At 40.7% G+C, this 22492-nt stretch overlaps 1 protein-coding gene across 9 annotated transcripts in view; it reads right to left on the reverse strand.

Moving 5' to 3' along the window:
* oxr1a (oxidation resistance 1a) overlaps positions 1-22492 on the reverse strand; it is a 216966-nt gene that overhangs the window by 15300 nt on the left and 179174 nt on the right. For all 9 annotated transcript variants that reach the window (XM_032517852.1, XM_032517856.1, XM_032517848.1 and 6 more), the window contains 4 exons: positions 15419-15571; positions 12464-12648; positions 8938-9590; positions 4623-4788 (listed from right to left, as the gene is read on the reverse strand). In XM_032517852.1, the coding sequence (XP_032373743.1) occupies positions 4623-4788; positions 8938-9590; positions 12464-12648; positions 15419-15571 (1157 nt within the window). The remainder of the gene's footprint in view (positions 1-4622; positions 4789-8937; positions 9591-12463; positions 12649-15418; positions 15572-22492) is intronic.

Here is a 22492-nt window from a genome sequence, read left to right on the forward strand (position 1 = left end):
ACATGCAGCAAAGGGCTGCAGGTCAGAGTCGAACCCGCGGCCGCTGCATCAAGGAGCATACCTCTATATATGGGTGTGCGCTCTACCATGTGAGCTGCCCAGGCGCCCAGTACATTTCAATTTTGATCATGCAACAAGGCAGGCCAGCCTATAAGAATATTTTAATGGCATTTACTCTCTAACTGGGACGTTTTGGCGGTATAGCTGTGGGCGATACACTGGTAAGAGCAAATTATGATTAACCATGTATCCAGCTAATTTAAATAGCTCACTGTACTATATTGTGTGAACAGTTCACTTCATTTAATATTGTATGTGGCGTTTTCTTTTGTGGGGTGCAAATGTTACACCAAAACAAGTTCCTTCCTGAGAATAATTTGCAGAGCCGCCAGAGCTTAGACGGTTGCTTTACTAAAATGCTGGAATGTGTGTGTGGAGGCGCAAGACCTTATTCTGCAGCACTGTGGAGACAGGTCTGGCAAGAATGACATAGCCATAAGACATTGTTAACATGAAAATATAAATAAAAGCAACTTTACCGTTATACAGTGGCTTGAATAAGTGTACACACCCATGCTAAAGTTGAAGAGGAGAAGAAGGAATAAAAAAAACTTATTTTGGAAATTGATCTTGATGCTTTAATTCAAATAAATTAAAAAATTAAAAACCTTTAAAGGACACCAATTTTCTTCATGAACAAATAATGTACTGTAAATAAATAAATGTACTTCCTTAAAATACAGGGGGCATAAATATACACACCCCTATGGTAAATTCCCAGAGAGGCAGAACATTTCTTTACTTACAATACATTATTCATTCACAAAGAAAACTGGTGCCCTTAAAAGGTTGGATTTTCATAATTTTTTTTAATTAAGGCATTAATATCAGTTTCCAAAAGACGGTTTTTATTCCTCTTTTTAATCAACTTTAGCATGGTTGTGTAAACTTATTCAAGCCACTGTACATAGTGTGTGGTCAGTTTCCTTAAAACAGGGAAGTCATGTGGAAATGGTGCCAAATGAGTCTCTGTGATCATCTTTAACTTTTATTTTCCCTCTCTCTGCTCTCCCCTTGCGGCCCCCTTCTCATGACAATCGTGTAAACAGTTTAGGATATGATAAGGTAATACATCATTACTTAATGAAAAGTTACAAAAAAATGCAGAACAAATACTGTTATGGTTGGTTGACATGAAGAATCTGTGCAGACTCAGTAGGTTGAGCTGTGTTCACCGTCATGAGCTGTGTATGACTCATTCAATGGCCTCCCTTATCCCCCCCCCCACACCATTGCCAGGACACTTAAAGACACATCATGCGGGTCGCCGCCCATCTGGGGCAAAGCAACAGTGAGTCTAGCAGTGTCTGAAGAAAAGGATAATAAACCGCTGTGCTGTCAGTCCTAACAGCTTATGATCACTCCTCCCACACACCCCAGCCCGCTTGCAGTGCCAGAAAAAACAAGTTAAAAATAATTAGTAGTAGCATGCACAAGCCCTGTCTTTTTATACTAGCTTTGAATCTGCAATGCCCCTGGGCTATCATCCCCGAGTGCAGCGTGCATCATAGCAACTTGTTTTCCAGGTGGGAAATGCTGTAGCTAAGCAACCTGTGGATGAAAACAACAAAGCTGTATGTAACATCTGTATGTAAAGCGTCTTTGAGGACTTTAAAAAGCACTTTATAAGTCTCATGTATTATATTATTATTGTTATTATTTTAACAAGCAAGCACTTCTGGTGTTCATGATGAATAATGAAGTGAGGGGGGTTTCAGGGTCATTACTGCACTCAGCCACTCACCACATCACATAACCAAGAAGAATTAATGGTACCATGACTAACTAAAAAGGACACGCCTGTTTGTTTGATTCAAATGTGATTAGCAGCCTGAGAGAGCGCCATGTGGGTTGCTGCTATAAAAATATAGACTAAAAACAGGAGCGGTGCTGTGAGAATCAAGGTTGGACAAATCACTGATGAGATTTCACTCATGTCCATTTTTGTCCCTTTGTGTCTCTAAAAAGAAACAACAGACAATATAACTACTGCTGGGCTGGCGCCAGATTTGGCTCTCATGAATGTGAAGGAAACTGACTTATTGAATTAGGCTATTGCTGCAACTGGAATTATTTTTTACACAACCTATTTTCATGTTATGTGTCTCCAGGAGCACTAAAATAATCATGACTACTGCTGGCTTGGCGACTGTACACCCAGACAGAGCGATCCAACCAGAATAAACACGTTATTAAGCCAAGGCTGTTTCCATTCAATGTAAAACACTAGAAATATCAGTGTATGTCAGAAAAAGTTCCTGAAGAGCTTTGTGGGGCAAACAATTTCGGAATATACAAAACAAAGAAAAAGATCTTTATTGTTGCATGGGTGTTGTTTTGTTTTGTTTCTTTTGCACATCCTCATTGTATATTTAAACACAATTTCATGAGGTACAATGCCGTGTGAAAAGCTACTAAAAGCTTTTCGGAGGGGACCCAATAACAATAAACATACAACAAGTAATATGAGATAGTAGTAATAGTTTATTACCCATTTTCTACATTTCTTAACTCTATATTTATTATTTCTTGCAGTACAACTGGACTCTTATGTGAGATAACTAAATTTGTGTCGTCAGCAAATAAAACTTTGTGTAAAACCATGGTGGAATTTTTCATTAGTCATTAATATATAAGAAAAAAAAGGAGAGGGCCCACAATGGATCCTTGGGGGACTCCAAATTTGATGGGTTTGCTTATGGAAATTTGTTCCTTAATATTTACATATTGCTGTCTGCCAAATAAATAACTTCTGAACCAGCTAAGTGCTAGTCCTCTGATTCCATAATGATGTAATTTATTCAATAAGGTATCAAAATCAATAGTGTCAAATGCCTTGGATAAAAAAATAAAAAATACCAATACCACAGTCACCTTTATCAATGGCATTGATCTTTTCAATCAGATCTAGTATAAATGTGCCATACATGTGGTATTTCTTTTACTAAAGCCATATTGGGTTGAAGCAGTAATATTTAGCTTATCAAGCTAGCCATTTAACCTCTTGTACACTACTCTCTCTAAGACCTTAGAGATTGTAGGCAAAATTGATATAGGATAATAATTGCTCATATCATTTTGATCATTTTATGGACTCCATTGCAGTCAGTTGGCTTCATAAAGAAAGAATTGACATACTTGCCTGGCAAGTAATGGTTAGGAGAGATACCCTGAGGTTGGTCTATTTTGGTAGAAAGTTTTTTCCCAAAGTAGACAAAGTACTTTTTAAAGTTATTTGCTGGATCAATGTCATAAGTGAAATTATTACTGAAATGTGAGTGTGTGTCCACAGTATTTGGTTGCACAAAGTTGTCATATGCAGTGGCAGGATCATTGCAGTCATAGACTGAGTTTCATGTTTTGGCTTGTAAGCTACCCCTCAGTTGTTCCAGGGTTCTCTCATTCAGTAATTTAGTTTTAGTTTTTTGCCTTGGTAATTTGATTTTACGAGCAAGATCTAGAAATAATACAATTGGAAAATGATCAGTAATATCAGATAACACAACTCCAAAATTCTAGCCTAGTGTTTCAAATTTTTGTAATGATATTGTGAATAGTTGACCTAGTGGAGTGCGTTACTCTGGTAAAATGATTTATGGTACCAAAAAAAGAAGATTGTAGAGTATTAATGAAGTCACTTTTGATAGCATCATCTCTGGAGACATCAATATTAAAGTCCCCTAGTAGGACACAATTTTTGTTTTTCCTGTTTATGGAAAGTAAAATGTCCTGCAGTTTGACTTTGAAAGTATCAAGGTCAAAATCAGGGGGCAATAAATCGCTCCTACTATAAGTCGTTTAGCATTTATGAGTGTTTATCTTAATAAAAAGTGTATCACAGTGATGATCATATAAGACAATGTCATCACAAACACTCATATGATGTCTGGAGTGGACATATAAACAAACACCACCATCAGTGTGGCCAAGCCTGTTTTTGGTAACTAGCTTATAGTCATTAAGGTAACAAATATCAATAAAGGTCCTATCGATAACCCAGTAACCAATAACATCAAAGGTGCAGTCAGAGTGTAGCTAATTCTTCATGATGTTTCCACCAGCTTCTGATGTTAAAGTGCATAAATGAGTAGTTAATTGTGTTATTTAAACGTTTTAATTGTTCAGGAATGTAGTATTTACAATTTAAATTCTTATCTATATGAATACAGTGATTTACATCCTCTCCATCATAATTTAAATGTGTGTGTGTGTGTGTGTTCCCCAGTGCAGGAACAAAGTGCGTCTGTCTGTTTCCCTGCAGAGTGAATGAATAATAAATCATTTTTCTGGCAGAGGTAGCACAGTGAGATGGGCAGAAGCCGCAGTGGGAGTCAGACCTGAAGAAGAATGCATATTTGATTGGTTTCAAATATTAAAAGGACTGGGGGTGCGGTGCCTCAGTAACTCAGCTGACTATTGTGGTGTGTTAGGAATGGCATGAGGTCAAATCCCTGCAGCTCTCTACATTACAAAGCCAGCTGCACTGTAGGTGGACTAATCAGAGGCTACCATATCTTGTGGTTTCATTTGCTTGCATTCAAAGGTGTAGCAGAGGTACTGACCTCTCCTGCGGCACAGCAAACCAGTACTCGTGCTTTTTGCCCTGCTGGGCATACTGCTGCATGGAGGCGCTGGCGTTAGAAATAAACGTCTTCTTCATGGGCTTCCCCACCCGCAGACACAGGAACTTGTGAGTTGGGTGCTTCCGTCTCTCCACAGACCCTGTACCTGGAAGAGGAAATAATCACATGGTCACATGAGTATAAACATGTGTCATGTTATGGCTTAATAGCTATAACAAACAGGACAAATTGTTTTAAAGTAATACTTGGACATTTTGGGGAATAATTTCTTGCTGAGAGTTAGATGATATTATAAAGCTACAGCCAGCTGCTGGTTAGCTTAGCTTAGCATACAGACTAGAAACAAGAGGGAAACAGCTAGCCTGGCTCTGGCTTTTATACTTAAGATTTTGTACGGATCAAACAAATGAGATATATAACAAGAAACTGCCTTTGTCAAGGTTGAAAATGAGTAGTAAGGAAGTTTGCGTATATACATATACTGTGTATTATGATCCTCATAAGTTAAAAACACAATGTGATCGTTGATGTCTTTATTTGCAGGGCAAAAGCTCAGAAAAATCAACCTCGTTCAGGCAAAAGATAACGTTGCTTTATGTACGCGTAATATTCACGCTCTGTGTAAAAGTGCTCATGAAAAAAACAATTTGGGCATATTTTGGACAGAGCCAGGCTTCCTGTTCCCCTGATCCTTGTTTCTTTGAAGCTTTTGTTCCCTTTCCAAAGAGCACCTTCATAATTTGTATTCAACTTCTGAGCACTCCAGGCTTTTTTCTTCTGATCTAACTTTTGTTGGACAGCAAATGAGCATATTTCCCAAAATGTTCCCAATTTGTGTTCCCAATATCTAAAAAGAAAATACATCTTGTTGAATAACTGTGGATTCTCCCCCTAATCCTTGCTATTTTGCTTTGACCTAGTTATCTTCTATTTAGTGGCTACTTCAACTTGCATCAGTCATTTTGAGGCAGAAACACAACAGATGAAAGAAATAAGAGGAGTAGCACACAATACTTGATAGCGGCTCTGAGTCTTCTGCCCATGGTACATTATAATATAAAGACCACAGCCCCCGGAAGCTGAATGACATCACTGTACCAGTGACATTACACTGCTCTTGGTTTGGCAGCTCAACGTAACCAGCAATAACAATGATGAACATAATTATTTTAATTTGCTTAGGCAACACGCTCAGTGGGACAAATTCTAGTTCTTATTCTTTATTAATGCAGCTTGTTTTTGAGGCTGCTGCTGTTTCTTGTGTGGGCTGTGCTAATGTGCACGGAAAAATAGTTAAGCCCTGCGGAGATCCCTGTGAATTTGAACTGCTTCTGCAGCCCGGCTCTCTGTGTGACAATAATTGCCAGGGAGAAAACGGTAAATCTCTCCCCCACTGTTAACTAGAGTGCGTTATGAAGTGAGTCAGTAACGGTGTCACACGGAGGTCACCGTCAGATAATGAGACTAAAACTATGCCAACCAGATACTAATTAAAAGACGCTTTGGTTTTCAGTGATGGGAATAACGGCGTTATAAATAACAGCGTTACTTTTTTACCACCTCAATAACGCCGTTACCGTTACTGACAAAAAATGTGGCGCGTTACTATACTAGACTAGATCTCCAAGCCGAGAGGCAAAGACTTTTTTTCTTCCCTGGTTAGTGGGCAGTGCACGAGACAAGCGCATTAATGCAGACGATTGGCTGAGGTTAAGTGAAATTGCATGATAAGCCAATCAGAGGTAGAGTTGGGCGGGTGTTCGAAAGCATGCATAGTCGGACATAACGAACAACACAAGTGAGTCAGTCAATGAGAGACAGGTATGGCGTTATGAAATTAAGGACACACACACACACACACACACACACACACACACACACACACACACACACACACACACACACACACACACACAGGCCCGACGCACACAACAGCGCACAAGTATTCACCTCAGGGCACTTATGTTATTTGCACTACAGAGAGTAGAGTGAAGAGTGTCTATATATTTTGTATGTTTGTATTAAGTGTCCATTTCATTGTAATATTCAGATTTATCATAAATAATTGAACATGCCCATGTATTTTAAGTACCATTGAAGAGGGGGGGAGGTGGGGTTACATTTGAGCATTTAAAAATGTACTTGAAAGTAACACATTATTTACTTTCTAAAGTAACTAGTTACTTTTATAATTTGTAACTGAGTATCTAATTTAGTTACTTTCTGGAAGAAGTAACTAGTTACTGTAACGAATTACAGTAACTTGCCTAACACTGATGTTTTTTAACTACTAATTGCATAGTATTTGCCAAACATTTCCTCAAGCACATCTTCATTTTTTTTTTTAAATAAACATTGTACCTAACTTCCACACAGCCACTGCTTCCCATTTATTTCAGTAGAATGAACATCTAAACATAGGTAAACCATCACAGTAAATATTCTTCTACCTTAATGTTATCACTGGTGATAATACATCTGAGATACTCTGACATTGTAATGTGAAAGTATGCCATTGAAAAGTACTACATTTAAAATGTATGTTGTCAGTAAATCAAACCTCAGACAATGATGTGTGATGATGTGAGGTTTTGAGTCTTTAGTTATGGAATGGACTACTTGATAGACAAAAAATACAAGACAGTAGCCAGTTACTTGGAGAGCTTGGGAAATAATGAAAAAAAGCCTGTTATTGGGACTTGTGGCTTGTACCTAGGCCTGGGTGATATGGAGAAATCAAATCGCATGATATTTGTGACTAAATACCTCAATATTGTGTGTTGTTATTAGTGTTGACTATTGGTCCTTTCACTAAATATTTACACAATGAGATTTTTGATAAATAAATGGGTAAAGGCAAATAATAGAACAGTTACACCAGTCTGGTAAGTTCAGAAAAAATGACATCCCTTTACTGTAACGCAGCCTTTAAAACCAGGAAAAGACACCACTTCTAAGACAATATTTAGTCTCGTATCACGATATTGGTATAATATCGATTTATTGCCCAGCTCTACTTGTAGCATCTCTTTGTTTCCTCTTCCCTTAGGTGCATAATTTATTTCAAATGTTGCACATAAATATATGTTCTTTGAAAGTATGAAGAAGTAGACATAATGTTAGAGCTAATGTTTTTCTTTTGGTTTTGTCTATAAGTTACTGGATGATGTCTTGTTCTGTAATTACAGGGATAAAGAAGATATGAGATATGAGATATGAACAATTAACTGTAATGAAGAGCTTTTTAAGATCATCAGCATGGGATTGACCTAACTACATAACCATAGTTGGCAGGTTAAAACATCCAAAACCACAAGTGCAATCCTTTAATATTAAAAATGGCTAAAAGTACAAAATAAGTTCATCCCTGCCTTTGGGGTGGATTTAGTATTTGTGTAAATTCACATGAAAGCAAAACCAGACTGGATGTCTGGTATAAATAAAACCTCTCTGAATGCTGTCTCAGAAAGCGTTTTGATCTTGGGTTTCATCGTCACTGTGTTTCCCCTTTGGGTATTAGGTGTGTTTGTGGCATTGTGGTGTTTGATAGGCTTTAGCTTATCGCCCGGAGGAGTTGCCCAGACCACCAGAGCCAGAGATCAAAGTGCTGCATAAAACCCGGCTAGCCCCGCCAAGCTGATAACAACACAGAGGCTGCCATTTCCCTCCGTCTTTATATTCCTATTACTAGCACCAAGGCAGAGTGGAAACCGGAAAGGTTATCAGGAACCAACATGAGAGAAGTGATTCTGAAGCAGCCAGAGAGGAGAAGAACTTACTTTGATAGTCTTCAAAAGAATATGGATGTAGGGCTGCAGCTTAAAGACAACATGAGGCCAAACATCACCTGAAATGTCCAGTTTAACTTACACAATTTTAAAGCTATAGAGCACAGCTTCTGTTGCACCCATGAGAAATTCTACGTTATGACAACACCGTTGGATCATCGCAAGCCTTTCGGTGATCAAACCCCCACCCCTCCTCCATCAAGTTGCTAGCACAGACGGATAAAAAACAAGATGGACTCTTCAAAAGAGGTAATTATCATGTAGTTTTTATGTCCTCTTCATCTCCAAAGTTGACCTTTCTCTGCGGTAAAATTCATCTCTCGAGCTGCTGCGTTCGAAAGTTGCCTGACTAAACCATTTAGGAAACATAGCCATACTGAGAAATACAGACAGAGTTTTGTTCAGCTTATAGGCTTCATTAGCTTTGTAGCATGTAACGGTCGTTTATTACAAAAATAAATGGTTGCGCACTATAGTCATAACTGTTGCTAAGTAAATGTGTTTACCCTCTGCTGAGTTCTGCGTGCTGTCCTTTGGCGACTGCTCTACATTCTCTTTTTCCTCCTTGCCTTGTTGCATAGTGTCCGTTTTGGAGACGTCTGTCCCCTCGTTGGCTTCACCCTGTTGATTGGCTGAGATGGAGGTGGTGTCTGTGGCGCCAGGGGTGGCTGAGCTTTGGGACCCTGGGCGAGAGGTGCTGCTGCTGGGGCCTTCGGCCTGGCTAGTGCTGCTGCTGGTGGTAGTGGGTGTGCTTGTTGGCTTCTCTACACTCTGCTGCTTGGATCCCATGGGGGACTGGCTATCTCTTTCTGTGGCAGTGTCTGGCGGATTGTCCTCTGCTTTGGCCGCAGCGCTGCACTCCTCCGGCTGACTGATGGCCGGGGCCTGGGACTCGGCACTGGTGGCCTCCAGCTGGGTGACGGTTTGCACAGACTCTGTGGAAGCGGCAGAGGACTTGTCCAGACGGAGGTCCTCGCTAGACGCTTGCTCCTCCTCACGGATGGGGGACAGCTCCGTCTCAGTGAAGACATCTTCAGAGAAGGAGCCCTCAGTGCTGCGCGGGGCAGTGCTGCCGCTGTCGTTGACCCCTGGCTCCCGGAGGCGCTGCTCTGGGTCCTTCTGGGAGGGATGTCTCTCCGTAGGAAGAGGCTCCAGGTCACTGGAAACAAAAAGAAGCAATAAGACCCATAGAACTCTATCAATTATAAGAGATATATCTGGACATGTGATTTTTCCCTACACGCTCTACATGTAGAGGTTGTGATGAGAAATCAGTTTAGCTGTTATGGTTAGTAGTAGTCAGCCTGCAAAAACAAGTGTACAATGTTTTCTGTGGATCTGGAGGAAATGTCTGAGAAAATAAACCTGATCTTGACTTGGGCTTAAGACTTAAAATCGTTCACAGAACAACAAATTGTTACAAACTGGGTCCATGGAGTTGGAGAGGTGTTTATTAGGCATGGAGGGTCTATTGAAGCATGCTATTTGGTTGTGTTATGGGAAATAGAGGATTTAGCATTTTTGGAGCTTGGCCCAAACTGGGGACTAAAATGTGTTATAACTGGAAGACACTTTTTACTAACTAGGACAGGTGTGTTAAAAGCAGGACAACAAATGAAACGAGAAAATGCGTGTGAATGCTGAAAAGGGGAATTGCTAAAGCTAAACTGGATTGCTGGCTTAAATGCAAAAGAACAAGGTGAATTAGTGTGAAAAGTGGAAATGGTTTTAATTAGTATGAATTTCATTGAAATGTTGAATAATACCAATAACGTATGAAAAATAATTTTAAGGTTTTCTGAAAAGCTGTCACTGCATGGAATTGCTGGCTTCAATGATAGCATTGTAATATAATGTAATATAGAAAGAAAGTGAAGTTGTAGGAATAGTAGAAATTGGTCCAGTTAATAGAAAAGTGATTCCACTTTTTTAAAGACATTTCTATTAATTTTCAGTCACATTGAAATAACTAAATAATGCTGTCACACAAGACGGCCATCTGCCTATCGCTCAACAAAAAAGACCAAACATGATAATCCTGCACTACTCACATCTTCTTCTGGAGGACGTATATTAAAGAAGACTACACATGTGGGTCATTTAAAACAAAGCCTAACTAATTGATGCATCAACAGAACATTTTGCAGCCTGTTTTGGGCATATTTAGGCCTGTACCAGGAAGGATCAGCATGGACACAACTGATGTCCCCATATACAGAAATGCTGTGGCACCAACGTTGTGCAAATTTGGATAACAGTATGTCTTTAAATCATCCATTTTTTTGAGGAGTGATTAATCAACAGTCAGAAAATGTTAAAGCTGCATATACAACAAAATCAAATTCTATACACAGGAAAAAAATCAGTGTTTGATGCAAACAAAAAACGTCTTATTTCTTGTAAACCTTGAATGAGGTCGTCAAGGTGATAGTTGTATTTAACCAGCACACAGAATCACTTTCTGCAAAGCACTTGTTGCTCAGCTGTGTTTAGACAGAGTGAGAGCGAGGTCAGCAGAGGGAGAGAGAGAGAGAGAGAGAGAGAGAGAGAGAGAGAGAGAGAGAGAGAGAGAGAGAGAGAGAGAGAGGAGGGCAGACAATGAACCACAGCTGAGAAAACAGCTGGCCTTGGCACAAAAAACACAATTTGTCAGTGCAATAATTGCTCCAAAACACAACCCTTTTAACAGAAGTGCTCAGACCTTACTACCACCAGAGGACACAGGATTCCTAACACTAGACCATATTTGTCTTTGCATGAATTGGTCTTCAACAACAACAACAACAACAACAACAACAACAACAACAACAACAACACTAAAACAATTTAAATGAAGCAAAATAAACTCAAACAGACAAATCTGTGGGAGGAAGAACAAGTGGCTGCTTCCTAGTGCATAAAGAGGTGAGCAATCAGAATGTAGGAGGGTGAAAGCACACTTCATTAACCCTGGTGTAATTGCTCTTTCCTTTTTATTTCGGTGTGTGGGTGAAAAGAATCAAACTGAAAACAAAATCGGTTGCTGATGCAATCTGACTGTGGCTGCATCCGAGAATGGCATTGATTATAGCCAGGCTGCTGCGTGTCTGTGAGGGGGCGAGCAGGAGAAAGGTATATGGTATACATGACAGACATGTACAAGTCAGAAAACAGAGTGACTGAAAGAGGAGGGGATAATGCAAAACAAATAAGAATAAAATAATATATTAATAATATGTGGAATGTAATTGTCGAACAGATGTAAAATTCAGAATGTATGCAGGAATAAATTAAAGTTATAAGTCAGTGTTTCCGTTGCATTTACTTCAAATAACTCTAGAGCTGTCAAAATGAACGAGTTAATAACGAGTTAGCGCAAATTCCTTTTAACGTGGCTTTTTTCTTTTTTTTTTTATGCGTGATTTATGCACGCACATTCTGTGATTTTGCTCTGTAGTGGGAAATCAGGACGCTGCAGCAATAACGTTAACGACTTTCTCGCTAGGTTTAGCGACTTTCAGACCCTCTTAGTCTTATAAATATATTAAAATAGATTTCTCATTGTGATTCAATTCCCTGCATGCAGTCCACACATCCTGGATTAAACACTAACGAGAAAGCGGAACGTGAGAGGGTCTTAGGGATATAATACATCCATGAATGGGAGTGGATGGCTAGTAGAAACAAAGCTCCATGAGCAGAAATGGATGAATAAACGGGTGTTTTGAATGGCAAGTTGAGTTTCAAAGCCCTTCCAGATGGTTCTCTCTACAAGACTAAAGTTATTTGCGTGTTTTTTTCGATGTGAACTGAGTTACCTCCAAAGTCAAGTCTCAAAAACTTGAAAAAATATCCCTTTTAAAGTATTTAGAACAAATTAAAAATGTGTAATTAACTTGCAAATAATTGCGAGTTAACTTTGACACTCATGTGATTTATCTCAATTACATTTTGTAATTGATTGACAGCCGTAATAACTATTTTAGTACTAATAAGTATTTTCTATACATACGCAACTGCAAAGTATTCTGTATCTGAATGTGTTTTTCTTACTCGGGCACGGCCGCTCTGATCTTGGGGTCGGTGATCTCCTTGCAGATGGCAGCCGACTGGACTTCTTCCAGGGGACACATGATGCCGTACTCCTCGCACCCATGGGCCTGGACCAGAGGGTCCATCCGGTGAGGGTCAAACATGATGTTGTTGGGTGTCACCAGCAACACCCCGCTCACCGCACCCTGAATAAACACAGGAAAAGAGAGGGATGGGTGAGGATCAACAATGGGATCCATCAGAATTACAAAAAAAAGGATAATCAAAAGCACCTCTGTCACATTAACAACTGGGCGCCCATTCAATCTGAGACCACAAATCAAGTAGAAGGTGTTGACCAGTGACCGCTTCAGTGCTTTCATTTGGTACCTGGGAGGGAATCAGCAGTGGTTCAATACCAGAGGTAAAAAGTAACAAGTAGTAGTTATTACAATCTATAATCTTACTTTAACTTAAAGCTCTATTCCGTTACTTTTTGATAATAATGAACGTCCGTTCCATTCAAGCCATTGAGAAATGAGTCGCTACAAAGCTAATTAAGACTTTCAGCTCCACACAACTCTCTCTGGATTTCTCAGTAGAACCTTGAGTGGAGATTACCTCTTATAAAGAATCCATCATGTTATTTAATCCTCCGTGTTCTCCTTGGCTACTAGCAAATGTGTGAAGGAGGGGCAGGGGCTGTGTGTGTTAACAGAAGGCTTGTATCATGTCGAAATGTTTTTTGTTGCTTTTCTGTTTTTTTTTTTCAAGGTTTCTTTCAATCATTATTTTTTTTTTACTTTTTTGGCTCTGTGCCCTTCACAAATCACAAAAGACTGTGATTTAATTAAATAAGTTTAAACAAGATGTTAAAATACATATAAATATAAAAAAGTATCTCCACCCGCCTCTTTTATGTGAACGTGCGCGTCGCTGGATTGGGGAACCCTGGGTTGATTGAACTAGCTGTTAACCAACTGTTGTGACACAGCTTATGCGGGGCCGCGGTTGTTAGGTTAGGTGAAGCCGGGTAACGGAAATCCAGGGTTCCATGTTGATCTTGATTCGTAGTACAGACCTCAGGACAGCTGCATGGACATGCACGCACGCCTAACCAGTACGGTTTAGAACCAGATCTGGGTAAAAAATAAGAAAAAAGTAATGTAACGGGATGAAGAAAATCTTTTAAGATCCTGAATTCAGATAAGTCAGTATACAACACTCTAAGGAGCGGCGGATTCCCTGGTGGGAGGCCATCTGCACAACATTAACTATAATCAGCAGAATTAAACTACAGTCAGCAGGAGAGATGACTTCTGCCCACACATGGCCCCAAGTGTTTACTGTTCTCTCATTTTATCCTTGTTTCCATGTTTCATAAACAATTAATAAATATATTCAACAAAACAAACGGAAACAAGGATGAACTGGAATGCTTCCATTAGATCAGTTGTGAAAGATTTCATGAAAGATAAATACATTTTAGTGCAACGACTTTCCTGACCCGCTGCCTTGTTCATGTCTGCTTCAGTTAGTGATTTCATATATTGCTGAGAATACCACAGAAGTGCACAAAATTAGCAACTGACACAACAAAAGATTATTTTTACAGTTCAAAAAGTGGTCATCACAGGCGGCGTTAGGCTGCAACTGAATTCTGGTCTGCAAAAGTGGAAAAGTGGTACAATAGAATTTTTGTGTGTGTAAACAACAATGACGTGTTTATAGGGCGGAGCCTAACTGGTGGCAGAAAGCGAAGCTAGGTGTATGGTCGCCGCGGTGTTCCGGGCGCGAGGAGCAAGAGGAGGAGGCTCCGCAAGTTGTTGCAGCTCAGGTTGTGCGTTTCCAGTTTAACATGGTCGGCAGGTTCGCCTCGCGATGGTGTTCCAACTCTCTTTAGATGAAAACACTGCCACTAAAGCCAGGACAGCTACGTTTGTTTTTAGACAATAAGTAGTAGGGTTCATCAGTTTGTTGGCTTATTTTTGACCATCTTTGATGGTCGGCCTCCAATGAAAAAATTTGATCACACATAATAATAATTTAAAAAAAGGTCTGCCTTGGAGGAACAAGCCGCTGCTGCTATGCGGACAGTGAGACTGGCTGACAGCGGGTGGAGCCGGCACATTTTTACATCTACTCTGTGAATTTAGGATTTTTATCGATCAAACCTGAGGTGGTGATTGCTGGAACAGCGGTTTTGGATCATTTAAGGTGAGTAACCTAGTCTCTGTAAGGTGAAAGAAAGAAGCTTGTGTTCAAAAGACGTAAAGGATTAAAAAGATGTAAACAGAAGGACTTGCTCTTCGATGGAATCGATGGTTTACAACGCTGAACTACAAACCATGAAAAAGGAAAACCCCTTTTATGTGTAGTTTCATTTTAAGTGCATTACTTTTCTTCCAATTTCCATTCCACATCTACAGCCAAGAATTGCGAAATACAAAGTGTGTCGAGTACCTGCAGCTGTGCTGTAAAATATATATTTAGTTTGATACTAATACAACCACTTCTCTCTTTCCATCTGTCACATTCAGGCATGGGCTTTTTGTTGTTGTTGCTGCTGGAAATGTTGCATTGGCCTACAGTAGTTGGAAGCTGTCTGTGCCCATTTACTTACATAAATACTATAGGCTGGGTATCGACATCAATACTTTTTAGGCAGGTATCAAAAAATGTCTCGTCATTCAATACTCAATTTCAGTGCCTAAAGAGTAAATCTCATCAGCGTCAGTGATCATGCTTCTACAATAATGCTGCTGGCTGGCTGTCTAACATTACATGTCATGGAGACAGGCAGGAAAATAAAAAAATAAATAAAATGATTTGTGCCGTTATGTGTAATGTTGTTCTTTTGAACACTTTCTTTTTGCTTTATAAAAAAAGTTTCGTTTAGGAACTGGTATCCAAGTAAGAGTATAGGTGTTGGTACCACTACTGAACATTTTTGACCAATAACATACTGTATCTTACCATGTCACCAGTGATGTACTTGCAGTTGATCTTGAGGAACTTCTCTGTGAGGGCCTCTTCCTCCTCGGAGGTGGATGACACCACTCTGGACTGCCGCAGGGCGGAGAAGACTGGAGGATGAACGCCTTCTGGTCTTGGGGGGCCATCAGAGTCCTGGAGATAGGAAGGGTGGGGGTGTGGACATTGGTATGGACACCTTTTGTTAGTACATACTTTTAGAAAACACATAATCTGTTCTTGAGAATGGACTTTGTCCTTCACAATAAACAGAAAAATGGGAACATTTTATAGCTAGACGTTAGTTACAAAGTCAGCGACAAAGGCTAAACTGCTGTTCTCTTGTACTTTAATTTAAGTTAAATTTTGAAGGCAGGTGTTGCATGCAGTACATCTCAAACTGTATGTGTGATCTCTAATCAATGTGCGTGTGTGTGTTCTGTTTTTCTGTCATCTCATGAACCATTCATCAAATCTACTTCAAACTTGGTTTCCTAGGTTTGGAATTTGGCAGCATTGCCAGCCAAACAACATTTGAGGTTGGGAAGTTCGGTCCAGACTTGGTCCGTTGTAAATGTACTGTATTTATATAGCGCTTTCCTAGTCTTAACAACTACTCAAAGCGCTTTTACATCATACAGGAACCATTCATACAATGACAGAGGAAAGTGCCACCTGCTCATCAGATAAACACTCACACACATTTTCAATCCAATGCACAGGAACATGGGACTGCAGGGCCAACCTTCCAATTGGCAGGCAACCACTCTAACACTGAGCTACAGCAGCCGTTGTGGAAGTATGCTCAAACCAGAGCTGTTTGGACCAGTCAAACCGTCAAGGCAGGCTTACGATCATTTGTCCATGGACAGATGATGGACAGATGATCAACAGTAACGTCATCAACCACGTCCCCAAAGACCGCTTGGGTTGAATTTGTTAACAACAAAGAATGCTACCACTGGAGAACACGTCTGTTATAGAAGATATTGACAGCGCATTGATTTTAAAGGGTTCCCCCAGCCTGCCTATGGTCCCCCAGTGACTAGAAATGGTAATAGGTGTAAATCATGCCCTGGGTATCCTGTTCTGAGAAAATGAATGAAAATGAATCTGGAATCTTGCTCTTTATGAGGTCATAAGGGGCAACGTTACCTTTCTCTGTTTTTCCTGCCCAGAGAATTTGGCCCACCCATGAGAGAGTGAGACATCATGGCTTTCAAATGAGTAAAGTGGGAGTAGGTCAAGGCCACACACCCAGCCTCCACCTTACCATGGCACATACTAAGGAAAGCTCATTGTGGGACTGGCTCTAGCAGCTGTAATTCTGCCCCAAGGCTGAAGATGTTGTTTTTCGCCGTCCTTCCCACGGGATTCGACAAAAGTTCACGTATACGTCACATACTCCACACGCACATACATATACTATACGTCACATATTCCATTGCTCTGATTGGTCGTAGGTCTCTCCACCAATTGAGTGCAGAGGCATTTATTTCCTGGTTTGGTTGAAACACGCCCCATAATCAAAGCCCAATGGAGCAGTATCAGATTCATTTATTCTGACTAGAATCTGAGTATGATGACGTCAGGCTAGGAATTTGGAGCAGTTTGGACAGCATTGGATATTGGATATTAATTAACTGTGAATTAAACGACCGCACAAAAATAGTTGAGAGAATATTTAGTAGTTAGGAGTGAGCTCCAATATTAGTGACAAAAGCAAAACTGTGAAAGCCGCGTTCCTCTTCATCCTAGTGGCGGCACACAGACATCTATACGAATGCATCGTGTCTAAATCTCTAAGTAGCATTCAACCAAACAGGCTAAATAATAAGCACTGTCGAACAAGCATAGCTCGGTTCACTTGGTAATACATGGTGTGACTAATTTGAGTCATGTTTCGTCAAACTAATGCGTTTGAGTCTCTAAGTGTATTATCTATATATAAACAGATATTTCTGCACAGCAGCACAATCAGGTTAAAAGCAACCCAATGACAAGCCAAATGAATGTGCCTCCTGTGTGCCTGAGCCTCACACAACCAATTAGGTGAAAAACATTCATACGAGCCTGAAGATTTAATTATTGTGCTTTGGGTACTACTTGGCTAGTTAGGGAAATTTTGACTAAACGTCCTCTTGAGTCGGGGGCGGGCTTGGAAACTGTTGCATGAGGGGCCAGAGTCGGACATAGTTTTAAAAAAGGTGAGCACACTTAGAAATTTTTTAAACTCTTATTTAAAGCCTTAACACTATGTAATAACAAACTGTGCTTTAATAACAGCTACATTGTCTTTTCAATGTAATTAAATAATGCTAGATAAACAAGTGTGAATATTTTAATGTTAAATTGTTTCTATGAATAGCTGCTATTTTGAAACGCCTACAGCCACAGCCATGGACAGATTATGAGACAGTGTCCCCCTTTACACACAGATGTTTGTGGTCATTTTACGTCTCTCTGAGTTTGGTTGTTTTTCCTCTCTTTGTGGTAATTCTGTGTCTTTGTGGTTGCTTGATTGATGGACTTTCTTAGGTTGAAGAAAGCACAACTGCAAAAGTTACATTTTGACACACCACTTCTCTTCTCTGCGTCTCTTCATCTACCAAGCCTTATAAAATTGGCTCAGGTTTGCCTTGGACCAGCTCTTATTTATGCTCTCCTCTCTCTTTCCATCTGTGTGCACTTATGTCCCAGAAATGCTTCTTACTAACTTAGCTCTGGGGCGCTTATTCCCTGGAGTCTTTATGTTTTCTCGCCTTGCAGTATTCCTTGGTTTAGGGTGGCAGCTAAATCATAGTGGCATGCATGGTCCTGCACGGCGCCCTGCTACACCCTGCTACACCCTGCAGTGCTCTGCTACGCCATGCACCTTTACAATTATTTCTAGTCATATTTCCATTATCTGTTTAGCCAATGTTCATCGAACACCCAACCGGCACCATCAGACAACCGCCCATCAAGAAACTGGGTCTGTCCGAGGTTTCTGCCTTAAAGGGAGTTTTTCCTCACCACTGTTGTTGGGTCTGTTGGATAAATTATAGAGTGCGGTCTAGACCTACTCTATCTGTAAAGTGTCTTGAGATAACTCTTGTTATGATTTGATTCTATAAATAAAATTGAATTTATAAAACAGGGTTAGGGTTAGAAAATTAAAATGTACTACAAACACAGAAGTACCATAAGCAAAATGCAAAATGAGTACTTTGTACATTACTTTCTGTATTTTAATTTTATTTTTTATTGTTATGTATATTTTGATGCTCATACTTTTGTACTTTTATTAAGGTAAACTTTTGAATGCAGGTGTTACATGCAATACATCTTGAATGTGGTGGAATTTCCCCAAAACACCATGTTGTGGTATGATGAGTCAAAGGGAAAACTTAGACATCAGGTCATTCATAGGTCAGAGGTCAGGGGACGAGAATATTGGGCCAGTCCCTATTCAGGGAATCTAGGCAGCTGTATGGGAATGTTTTGTCTCAGGACTGTCTACTTCTGGAGGTCGGTGGGCCAGCCACACTTTAGCATACTTGAGAGAGAGAGAGAGAGAGAGAGAGAGAGAGAGAGAGAGAGAGAGAGAGAGAGTGAGAGAGAGAGAGAGATATTTAGGCGACTGTTATGTCTTTGTCTCCGTTAAAGGTGCAGCTAAACGTAACACATCTTGCATGAGTTTGAATACACCTTCAGGAAGACAGGAACTTCAGAGAGTTGGGACGGAACTGTAGAATCAACACCAGATCGTGGTTAAACTGTACCGCCTGATTAATTGCCTCCTCATTTGCGTATTTATTAAATGCTTCTGTGTAAGTCATCAAGGTCTCTGAACTTTCTTCATGTACATGTATGTGAAATGAGTTGTGGTGCTCCACCGCTTTTCCTTAATATTGAACAGTCACATTCTTGTCTTATCTATTATATGCAAAGTATAACAATGATATCCCATTTCAGAATTTTGGCTTATAGCACTTTGTAGTACTGTATTTACTCAATGCACTACTTTTATTTATAGGGTTTATCACAATATTTGTCAGTTTAACCACTTGCCAGCAAAATATTGTTATACAAAAATCCATTTCATAAGTAGCAGACCTAAGAGAATATAAAAACATTGGTGTGCTATTTCCAACCTCAAGTAGGGATTCCTTCCTAGTGGCCTATATTGAGCATGGACTGCTGCAAAATATATGGTGTCTTTAATAAAGTTGAATATATGACTGAAAGTGGAATGATTAAAACTATTCTCCTTTATAATAACTTGTTTATCTGTAATCCACCAGATACTCCACAGCCAAGAAGCAATGTAAATGATGTCTCAACTATAACATATGTTGACACATACACTATAAAGCAATTTTGTTCCTACAGATGGTGTGTGTGCTGGGCTGGAAACACCAGTTGTGGTGAGTTTGGTGTTTCTACTAACAACATGTTGCCATGCAATGTCGGAGCCACGGGGGTGGCTGACTGAAGTCCGTCTGAATAACTATCCACAGGGTCTGACCGCGAGACGATTCTGTAGAGCTGAGCTGACTGTCGGTCTGATTGACAGTGAATGACTGTCGGAAGAGTCACATTGGATGGAAAGATGAGAAGAAGTGAGGGATAGGTGAAATAGGCATTGCCAAGACAAAAAGAGAGTGGAAACTGCAGCAGAAGCGATGAAAAAAAAGGAAAGCAAGGCAAAGCTGCTGTGGAGAAATAAAAACACAAGGAGATAAAGAGAGCTAAAGGCAATGAGAGAGAGAGTGATTGGAGTGAGGACAAAGAACAAAAGGGAAAAGGAGGACAGAGAGGATTGTGTGGGAGTGATCATGGAGGGGGATTTTGACCAGGAGGGGAGGGAAAGGTTTCCAAAGCCGATGGAGAAGTGCAGTGAAGAGCAGTGAAGAGCTTAGAGAAGAAAGCCCGAGCCCATAACAACGGTCTGCTGTCCTCCTGACACCCACCCCCACACCTCCCTCTCTCCGTCGACAAACAGCCTGCAGCTACTGACCCACACCGACACAAGCAGCCCAGACACTGGCAGCCAGGGAAGGCGGGGGGGGCCGGGCCAGTCTGTTACAGCCAAAACAAGCAACCTCACTGTACAAGGAGGAGACAGAAAAATGTTAAAATAAAGATAAAGAGGGGAGCTGAAAATAAAGTTTCAAGAGCAAAAAAGAGCAGGATTCCGTATCTTTGATAATGGAGAGTAGGATTGGGCATTAAGTGCTTCATCATAGACACTCAAAGCACTTTGGGGAGTCTACTGTCTACCACCACAAATGTGTAGCACCCACCTGGGTGATAAACGGCAGCCTTACTACGCCAGACGCTTACCACATATCAGCTTGGTAGAGAGGGTGAGGAACATGTTTTTAGTGGTGGGGGAAAGCGGAGCACTCGGAGACAACCCACACAGACACAGGGAGAACAGGTTCCTAACCCGGTACCTTCGTGTTTTGAGGCCACAGTGCTAACCACTGGGCCACCGTGCTGCCGGTAATCCGTAGTCTGGCTATCACCAGACCAATGGGATCCATCAGAAAAAAAAGATAACCAAAAGCACCTCTGTCACATTAACAACTGGGTGCCCAATCTGAGACCACAAATGTCCCAAATCAAGTAGAAGGTGTTGACCAGTGACTGCTTCAGTGGTTTCATTTGGTACCTGGGAGGAAATCAGCAGTGGTTCAATACCAGAGGTGAAAAGTAACAAATTACAATTACTCGCATTACCGTAATTGAGTAGGTTTTTTTTTGTGTACTTTGCTAGTCTGGCTAGACCAGACCAAGCCAAACTCTACAGATTTGAGATTGAGCGTTGGTCTGGGGAGTCTTCTCTGTATTTTTTCTGCAAAAGAGGGGTGACCAGCGAGCATAGTTCAAATGATTCTGTACGCAATTGGATAATTCTTCAACCAATCAGACCAACGATCCGGGTGAGGCATCAACCGGCTGCTGAGCTTTGGTGGCGTTCAGTGGCCGCTAAGTTGAATATAAACAAGAAGCTGCTTGGTCGCTTCTCTGTCGTGATTGCATTAAACTTGCCAATAGTGCGCCACGTAGATAAGCCAGTTTGTGATTGGTTCCCGCAAAATTGTGAACTGAAGCAGGAGAATTAAACGTGCATGTTTCCAGACCGAGCTGCAAGGTGAAACCAAATCGTCGGCAGAGTGGGCGGGGTTTACCCAGTACAGGTAATCCGATCATTGGTTCCAAACATAACACGCTCAAGTTTTGATTTCTGTAGCAGCCACCGTACTTCCAGGTACTTGATGTATTGCAGCCATGGAGCACAAGAAGCGGCGCTCTAAGGTGAGGCTTTATTTTACATTGAAAAAGCCTGGTAAAACCATAAATCACCATTGAATCAAAATAAAAAAGGTCCTCCTATCTGTAAAATAAGCCGATTGAAATGGGTCATGTTCCCATTTCAACTACACCCTTCAAAGAATCGGAATTTGAATCAGAATCGTTGAAATCCAAAAGATGCCCATCCCTATCTATGAGAGCATCTATTGTTGGTGAATTTCAGATCTGAAGCCCAGCTGCTGAAGACTGCGATTGTCTCTTTAAACCAGCTCGTCATCCACTTCCACTGAACACACTTCACCTACACAACTGCACTTCATCGCGCCACTTCTCGGCGAGTCCCTTCCCAAATGACTGATTCAAGCTGGGCGTTGAAATCCAAAAAGAGGAGCAGCCTTTTCCACCTAAATAATAAATGTTAACACTGACTGGAACCCACCTGGGACCAGAAACACACACGTTGTCCACATGCACAGCACACACCTGGGTTGAAATGAGCAACTTGGGTGTAAAAACATGTCCTCCCTCATTGAAATGTGCAACAAACACTGTCTCCCGTTCCCTCTCATTAAATCGGACACATCTGAGAAATGGGTGTTATGTGTTGGTAACAAAATAACACTCAGAACATGTCTCCACACAGTCCACAAAGGGACGGTGAAGCTGCACTCACTGTCCATCAGATGAGAGCTGTTGTTCATAAGGCAACACGATGTGATAGCAGGGAATGATTTCTTTTGGTATGAGGCCAAATGTTAACTTGCAAAGCGAAAT

The sequence above is a fragment of the Etheostoma spectabile genome, chromosome 6 (assembly GCF_008692095.1).
Source record: "Etheostoma spectabile isolate EspeVRDwgs_2016 chromosome 6, UIUC_Espe_1.0, whole genome shotgun sequence".
Taxonomy (NCBI): Eukaryota; Metazoa; Chordata; class Actinopteri; order Perciformes; family Percidae; genus Etheostoma; species Etheostoma spectabile.